The 8,663-nt window shown below is 45.4% G+C and overlaps 1 protein-coding gene across 12 annotated transcripts; it reads right to left on the bottom strand.

The window, feature by feature from the left end:
- Positions 1 to 1,769: 1,769 nt before the first annotated feature.
- Positions 1,770 to 8,392, bottom strand: LOC100273544 (Auxin response factor 2). Of its 12 annotated transcripts, none has more exons than XR_004856903.1 (16): positions 7,937 to 8,392; positions 7,681 to 7,817; positions 6,774 to 6,872; positions 6,644 to 6,697; positions 6,388 to 6,573; positions 6,204 to 6,288; positions 5,653 to 5,743; positions 5,383 to 5,547; positions 5,078 to 5,197; positions 4,913 to 4,988; positions 4,662 to 4,830; positions 3,661 to 4,574; positions 2,982 to 3,027; positions 2,634 to 2,824; positions 2,340 to 2,540; positions 1,770 to 2,249 (listed from the first exon to the last, which is right to left on the bottom strand). XR_004856903.1 is itself a non-coding variant. In XM_020549576.3 (16 exons), the coding sequence occupies exons 1-15, from the start codon at positions 7,956 to 7,958 to the stop codon at positions 2,357 to 2,359; spliced, it is 2,550 nt and encodes an 849-aa protein (XP_020405165.1). In that variant the 5' UTR covers positions 7,959 to 8,392; the 3' UTR covers positions 1,770 to 2,249; positions 2,340 to 2,356. The 12 variants fall into 12 exon arrangements, 4 of the variants coding, with proteins under 4 accessions (XP_020405165.1, XP_020405164.1, XP_020405166.1 ...); XR_004856907.1 differs by having other exon boundaries at positions 2,982 to 3,089; XR_004856902.1 differs by having other exon boundaries at positions 7,931 to 8,392.
- Positions 8,393 to 8,663: the final 271 nt, after the last annotated feature.

Genomic DNA, 8,663 nt, shown 5'->3' on the forward strand with positions numbered 1-8,663 from the left:
AATGATTCACTAAACAAAATGCGAGAAAATGAAGATTCTTTAGTTGGTTTGAATGACCATGATATAGGTACAGAGAATAGTGTGATATCATTTAGAGTTCCTCATGTAGTAAAAGGCCCAAAAAGTAAACGAGCAAAAAATGTTGTTGAAAAGAATACAAGGAAGAAAAAAGAAAAGTCATCAAGGAAAAGGCATTGGTTTATCACTGCAAAGGCTGAATTTGTATTAGCATCATGTCTTCTAATAGCTGCAAATATATTTCAGATGTTGTTGGAGAAGAAACAAGGAACATTGGGGACAATAGTGGTGGTAATGTGCCATTACCAAACACTTTCCAATAATGTGATCAACTTTCCAACTATTGTGCAAGGAGGATATACAAGTCTTTTTTTTGGCTTGGTCTTGATCATACAATAAACAATTGGATGCGCCAAATTTTATATGATGCTGTCCGGAAAGGTTGCGGCGGTGTAGCGGCGACCACCATGGATACGGCGGGGCAGCAGCATTTTTCCGTAAATCCCACCAGGCTAGATACACGCCGTTACGGTATCGTACTACGGGTCGTATCACGTGGCATGGACCAATCCACATCACCACGCGGCATCGTACGTTATTGCATGCACTAAGGTATCGTTTAGTTCACATATTTATAACGTAATGGGTAAGTGATAACGTTAAATCATGTTTGTTTTAGTCCAACCGTAATCAGATATCATACTAAAAATTGATACCGGATTATTCAAACTTGTTACCGACAGTAATCGAGTGTAAACCATTACTATTACCTTTTATATTACATTTCTTGAACCAAACACTAGGATCTTGTACGGCTGCGTCCGCAAATCTGAGTCTGGAAGGGAGCATTCAACACTGGTCGGGCTGGGCTACGACCCGTGCGCGGGCCTGTCACGGAACAGGACTTGGGTGCTGCCCGACCGACTCTACTCCATATGGCACGTTTCGATGCCAGCTGCACACACTATACAAATTCATCATCATCTTCGCCCATGATTCAGATTGAAGCACAGCACTTAGAGCATCTCCAACAACGTGACCTATAAAAATGCCCTATAATTTAAAAATGAGTATATTTTATAGAATTTAGGGCACCAACAAAACACTCCGCTCCAACAGTAAAGCCTCAAATCTAGATTATAGGGCAGTCTACTACGGTGTAATATATTTGAGTCACTTGAGAGGGTGCCCTATAGTTTTTTGACAAAATTTTATGAAATAAGACACTGTTGCTGTCCACGGCTCAGGTGCTCGCGTACCAGCACACGCGCCTCGGCTACTGCAGCACGCACCGCTGGCTTGTGGACACCGGCGCGAAGCAAAGCAGTGGACGTGTGCTCGCGTACGCGCTTCGGCTACTGCAGTACGTACCGCCGGCTTGCGGATGCCGGCGCGAAGCAAAGCAGTGCAACGCGGGAAAATTTTCAAAAAGTTAAGTCTCAAAATAAGAAAATTTAAATATTTCAGATTGAGTAGTTTTTACTGTGTAAAACCCTATATTTCAATTTGAGGCACTAGTTTGAGGTATTGTTGGAAATGCTCTCAGGGGGTGTTTGGTTTCTAGGGACTAATGTTTAGTACCTTTATTTTATTCCATTTTAGTATATAAACTGTCAAATATAAAAACTAAAATAAAGTTTTTGTTTCTATATTTGACAATTTTAGAACTAAAATGGAATAAAATGTAGAGACTAAAAATTAGTCCCTAGAAACCAAACACCCCTTAGTACTACTGTTTTCTGCCAATATCGTGCAGCAAAACATAGCAGCCAACACCAGCCTGCCACCTGCACGTCAGTACCATGAAAGCAGATCCGCTACCATGAAAAGCCATCAACCCCACAAACCCTTGCTTGCATGGCTTCACACGCACATCTACATACGCACACCCAACTGACAGGAGCAAGCGCGCCTCTTGGAGTACTATCTCAAGTACGGCTGTCGACAATACAATACTACGCTTCAGAGCCAAGGCTATTTACATGGCTTGGGAAGGGAAAGAGGGCCAAACAGGCGCATCATCAGTTTCTTGCATGCATTGCCTGCTCTGCTACAATAACTAGAGCCCAGACCCCAGCACAGGGCACACCCAAAAACTTAGCTTAAATGGTAAACTGGCGCCAGGACACAAACTGGGTACCGCAGGGCTTACCCGGAGGCATACACACAATGTACCAACTACACTCTACACCGCAAGATTCACGCCTTTTGTCTGCTTCACTTCCAAAGGCCTGCGAGAAGCAAAGCAAACACGGGATTACCTCATGATGAACAAACAATTCTTCCGTACAACAAGGGCAACATATTCCAGCTGGAGCTACCTCACTGACTGAACAAACTAGCAGTTCTCGGAATCGAGAGCCGAAGTAGACCCGCCTCCTCGGGGATCTCTGGAAGCTACCCCTCTTCCCAGCGAGTCAGATAGACTATCTTCAGACCTTGAGTTCAGGGCACCTGGGTTCATCCTTTCGACTTCCTCTCTCGTGTAGATGAAGATCTTGTGGACCATATCGCAGAATTCACTGCACAAGCAGAGGAATCCAAGCTACCTAGTTAATCGTGGTTGTGTTTCAATCAACAGGCAACCGAACAGATACTCAGGCGGCACAACTCACTTCCAGGGGTCATCACCAACCAGCATTATATCGCCTTCATTGTCAGTGTAGACAACTAACCAACTTTTGCATGGACTCTTCAGCTCACCATCGAAGTCAAACATCTGATCCAGTTCAGCAATCAGCTCATCATAGCAAGCGAACTTTGTTAGATCAATCGACCTGCCGAGGGCACTACCTTGCTTATGAACCTGAAATGAGAAAGCCTGGTCACAACAAGCAACACAAGATCCCTCAAATAAAATAGAAGGATAGACCCAGAGCTGGTGGCTCCAGCATGAATAGATCTGGGAAAGGATTAAATCTCTCAAATAAAATAAAAGGACAGACCAATTACAGGCGGCTCACACTTGAGTGGAGTCCGATGAAGTAATAACCGAGGCACGCCATATCCCTACATTTTTGCAGAAAAGCTGCGTCGAACCCAAGGCCTTTACTCGGTATATTGTGTCAGGCCTATCCTTCCCCTCAAATAAATAAAATAAAATAAAAAGCAACCGGAGAAAAATGGATGCAATTAGATAGAACATTTGACCGTTATCATTAGAAAGCTAACATTTCTCAAAGCCCATGTCACCAATCTAATGACAACGTGACATTTGTCATCCACATTGTATTTAATAACCATTTGCATAATGCTAGACTATATATCCAAAAGGCATACTGCTTAAAGATTAAAAAGTCTCATCACAGGATTCCCACAGCTTTTTTTTTCTTTCTTGACAGCCAAACTTAAGGATAAATAGCTCTTTTGATGATGCCAAACAGATCCAAATACGACACTTGAAGGGGCAAGAAAAACTCAAGTAATTTATTAGCATGAAAGGTTAGTAGGTTACACAACTAGCAGGTTTTATTGGACCGGTGCTTCTAGATACATAAAACAAGTTGCCAAAAGGGATCAAGAGTACATAAACTTCTTTGGAGCATACTTTGAGAAGTATTCAATTGAAGGTTTGGGCCTAGTAAGCATTTATGTATCAAGGAATGACTACTAGCAAGGAAAAAGGTGCAACATATGATGAACCTTCTTGCAGCTTCTGGTGGAACTACTTTGCACTTTGTTCTGGATATTAAGGGTAGCTTCTGGAGAAGGCTGATTATTCTCTGTAATAGAATCTGACTGAGGACCATCAAGTGGCTTCACAGTCTTAGAAGGATGAGAACAATTATCCACTTCAACTACGTCTAGCTGATTCCCTTTTTCTGATGGAGAAGTTTGAAGTTTCCCGTCATATGCGACACTTGGTGGGGATACCAGAGGTTCAGATTTTTCTGGGCTGCCAAGGGGAATCCCAAATAATTTAAATGAAGTGCCTTTGCTTTTCTGAACACCATTTCCAAGGACCAAAGGCTGGGGCCTGATCAAACTTGAGGATGCATGGTCTGTGTGGGAACTTGACTCAATATGACCAAAGCAGCCTGTGGAGCATTTATCAGTGCCATGGTCCTGAAGTGAAGTGAAAGCTGATTTCCCCGTAAAATTTGCACCTTCAGGCATCACTAGATAATTTTGTTGATTCATCCTAAAACCACTGTTATGAGGCCTCAAAGACCATGTGCCAGGTAACATGCTGTAATTAGCTTGTTGGACTGGATAACGAGCATCAGCTGTGTCCCAGCTATTTGAGTGAGTCCCAGATATTTGACTAGGAAAAGGACCAAGTGGGTTATGTATATCTTTCAGTGGTTTAAATGCCGAGAATATCTGATTGTAGCCTTCAGGACTTCTAGTTGGCGTCCAACCCTCCAGACATAGCTTTGTCTGGGCAGCAATATTGTTTCTCTGTTGCTCAGTTCCTGAAGACCACACGGTAAGATCCTGAGTAGTCTTCACATCACTGTTATCATGGTATCGAACTGTCAATTGTGTCCTTCCTTGATTGTGCAAGGCTCTTGTGAGACTATTTTGCTGCGAGTCTGCCATGACTTTAGAAGTGACTACATGAAAAGGTTATGTGTGCATTAGTAATGACAGAAAGAACTACAAGCATCAGATGAGTCCACAACACAAGGTTAAATTCAAACCTTCTCTGGTTACAGTAGACACGTCAGATGGCAAAGCATTAACGCTTGATCGAGACCTCTTGAATCTAACTGGAAGAGGGTTCACATGACATGGGCTAACAGAAGGTTCTATTTGCCAAGGAGAAACTCTTTCAGGACGAGAAATAGAAGAAGGTTCATCCCATCTCACCTAATTTCGCAAGAATATGTTAGGTAAAGATTGGTATCAATCAACTCTGTTTCCATAAAAACAATTTACATATTGTCAATACCTTAAGGGAACGCCATTTTGAGTCAGCCCAACCAGATGGATCAGAAGCACCTATTCCAACTATTGTGCCAGTGAATCTAACAAATGAAATTGGAAGTCTTATCTCCAAAGGGGAACAATGTTGTGGTATGTAACTGAACCAAATACCCGCTGCAGACACTCCTACCTTTGCTCTGCTGCCTCTTCACCTTCAAATCTCATCTTAAATCTCATCCCTATTGAATAATTTCGTTTCAGTGATTCATAGTACCTATCTCGCGAAACCACAAATTCAGCTGGACTAGTCCTGCAAGGATGAGTGTAAATAACTCAGCTCAAACGTGCAATTCGTTATCCATTGATCCCAAAACTTCATTTTATAATATACAAGGGAATCATGCACCAATTAAGTAACGGACTGGAATAGCCCTGTAACTAAAAGTGAACACAGAAACAGAAATAGTTTGACTAAGCTCATAATTCCTTGCAAACCTTGGCTTGTAGTAGACAGTGAACATACTATCAGTGTTCACTGCATGCCATGCTGTTGCAAGAACACCAAGATGCATATTGTGGCTTGATATGACTGAAGATGGGATAGTGGTTTGGTGCCTCAGTGCACGCCGAACTCCAACACGGAGCTCCCCATTCTCACCTCTATCATGTAAAATATAAGGAACCGGGTATTGGTATGGTAGTCAAACGTCAAAAAGGAGTTAAGAGCAACCAACATTAACTGCTCATCATAGCATAATATGACACCTGAGAAATATGAAGGCATCCCCCGCGACAAGACGCTTGGCGCTCACAAAAACACTCCAACCACTTTGCAGGAGATGTCTCCGTGGCTGACCTGATGTAAATCAAATGCTAAGTTGTAAATTTTAACAGGTATAAGATCATCAACTATCCAAGTTACAATTTAGGTCACCAACAACAGAACACAAATTCATAAAGCAAATAAACTAAGTATGAAAAAGAATCATTGATAAAATGACTGCTATCATCCAAAAATCAAATGCAGACCAACCCAAGAAAATATTAAATACATAAATTTCTGGTGACAGTATAGCCCTAGTCAGAGAATAGAATTGAAGTGCTTATGTACAACTCAGAATTGCTCGCACAAAACTTATCAATTAAATTCAAACCGAATGGTCAACACACAAATAGCCTCTAGAGCATTAAAAAAACAAGTACAAGCTAGGCATTAAGCATGCATTCGTCTAGTGAAACTAAGTGAACAAACAAGAAAGAACATAACACTATTATTCTGGAATAAATCCACTGCAAGCAAGACAATGAGGCATCACCTCGAAAGATGTGACGGAACCGCCACTCGGCCCCATGCAGGTCCTTGGCCACCAATTCTTGATTTGGGGGATGTTGACTCATATCCTGATCAAAGAGAACCGTCAAAGGCATCATCATCATTAAGCCAACAACAGGCAGTGTTAAACCAACAACAACATGAGTCAAAGGTTCAGAGGGCCTAACCAATGGTGGGAGGCACTCATCTGCATGCCGGCGCAACACTGAGAAACCACCATGTGTGCTTGTGTCTGAGGCAGTCAATGTCTTGCAGAAGGAATGGATGTGAGGACCCTCATTTGTGGCTGGTAGCGCAGGAGGCACCACCACCTCCTCTTCCTCCACTGTTGTAGATGTATTCTCATCTTGCTTCTGAGAATCAAACACTAGTCTGAGCATTCCAAGTCTGAGCACGCATAAAGCAAAACCAGAAGTTACCCACCTTATCAGGGAGCAGGGTGAGCTGGGCGTACACCTCATCAGTATCCGGCTCAACCTAGCAAAGGAAACGAGGAAAAAGAATATGCATTCACAACATTCTACAGTGAACAGCAAAGAAGCTATGTTGTTACCTTCAGTTCGATGTTCATGAGCTTGCAGGGAATCTTCCATGGCAGGTTGTAGAGGGGCGTGCCCTGCTGCTCGGCAAGCTGGTTCGTCGATGCCTCCACCTGAGCACAGCAGAAACCAACAGAATCCCGCACAATCAGCGCCCCAAATCACATAGAGCAGCGCAAGAATCTTAGAAAGAGGAATCACCGCATATCTAAGTAAAAAATTGCGGAGCTTTGGATGGCATTAAAAAACAATAAAGGCGCTGATTCGTAATACCATTCGAGGCAGAGGCACTAAAGAAAGACCAAGCCTCTAGGGTCAAATGAAATGAAAAAAAAACATCATATGAGCTCACTGGAATGACCAGTAAACGTATCCGAGGACCTGTCAAACCTAGAAAAAAAATCCCCAAATCAGAAGACGCATGGGACTTTGAGGTCTGAGCGACAAAGTGCCTACGCGTCAAAATCAGAACTGCCGAACCCTCCAAATCAAAAGCAAAACCCCAGCGCAGACTGCAGCGGCCATGCGAATCAACCCCAAAAGCCAGAGACAATTCCCCTCACAGTCCACGATTCCATGCACATGCGCGGGCTTCACAGGAAGCCGAACCACGAATCCAAGTTGCGGACGACGAGGACTTGAAATCCGGGGCCACGGCGCAGGCGCGAGCCCGGAATTTCCCAAATCGAGGGCACGCACCGCACAGGGACCCCGTCGCGCTCATATCAAATAACCCCGCGCCTAAACCCCTCCAAACCCTGGAATCCGCTGCGATCACGCGAAATTCGGCGAGGATTCCGACGCATGCACACATGCGTAACCCAAAAGCGCTTCGAAAAACGCGAGGATACAGCGGCGGCACCCACATCAATAACGAGAGACGGGCATCGCCAGGGCACCCTCCCTCCCTGTCTGCCTCACCTGCTCGATGTGGCCCTGCGGGAGGTAGTAGACCTTCTCCCCAAGCGGCGGCACGCAGGACAGCGGCCCCGCGCAGGCCTTCCACAGCTCGACGAACAGCGCGTCCTTCCCTCCGCATCCGCGTCCTGCTTCCGCACCTGCACGCCCAGGCAAAAGAAGCACATAAACCTCGTCACAGACAAACCTAAACCCCTTGGAGGTGGGGAGGCCCGGGCCCCAAGCACCCGAACCAGCAGCGAGCGACACGCACACCCACCGGCGCAGGCAGCCGCCGCCATCGGATCTCACATGCACTTCCCAGTTCCCCCGACCACCTCCCTGCCGTCCGGAATTCGTCGCGATCTCCGCCGCGCAACTGGCACCTGAGTGATTTGCGCGGAAGGAAAAAGGGAAGAGGCAGCCGGAGGCGAGGCGAGGGGATTTATTTAAGTAGCAGGCCGCCGAAGGCGACGTCAGTTTCCTGTGTCGCTTCTCCTGCCTGCCCTTCTAAGTTCTTTACCCCTCTCGCAGCGTGTCGTGTGTGTGCTATGTGCTGTGTGAGCAAGACTGCAAGAGAGCGAGGGGAGGAAGAGGGAGAGAGTGTGTCTGTGTGTGTCAGTTTCAGCCGCCTCGCGTTGCCCACCACGACCGCCCCAAGGCAGCCGGTGTGCTGCACCCACCTGGTTGTTCCGGGCCGGGCCCGGGTCCGGGTGCATGGGCCTGTCTCTCCCCCGCGGGCAAGGGGCAGGGTAAGATATTTAATTGTATTACTGCTGCCGCCGCTTTTTGTTATGTTTGTACGGACGCCAAGCCCGACTGCCATGTTTGCTTGCGTGCTTTTGGCAGCAGCGTTGGGCGCCGCTCTCCGCGCGTTGGTCCGGTCAGAGGCAATGTTTGACTAAACGATCATTTAGTTTATCTACTGTACACACGGACAAACGCTACATGTCAGTGAATAGTTTCTGTTTCCTTTTTTGTTTAAACTGTTTAATTATCTGTTTAGT

Source organism: Zea mays, chromosome 3, assembly GCF_902167145.1.
Source record: "Zea mays cultivar B73 chromosome 3, Zm-B73-REFERENCE-NAM-5.0, whole genome shotgun sequence".
NCBI classification, from domain to species: domain Eukaryota; kingdom Viridiplantae; phylum Streptophyta; class Magnoliopsida; order Poales; family Poaceae; genus Zea; species Zea mays.

Excerpts from the sequence above, each read along its gene's own strand:
- LOC100273544 (XM_020549575.3), bottom strand. The coding sequence starts at position 7,958 with ATGGCGGCGGCTGCCTGCGCCGGTGGGT. Across the intron at positions 7,818-7,930 it reads GGCTGCCTGCGCCGGTGGGT|GTGCGGAAGCAGGACGCGGA; the intron begins GTGCGTGTCGCT and ends CTGGGCGTGCAG. Across the intron at positions 5,198-5,382 it reads ACTGTCTACTACAAGCCAAG|GACTAGTCCAGCTGAATTTG; the intron begins GTTTGCAAGGAA and ends TCATCCTTGCAG.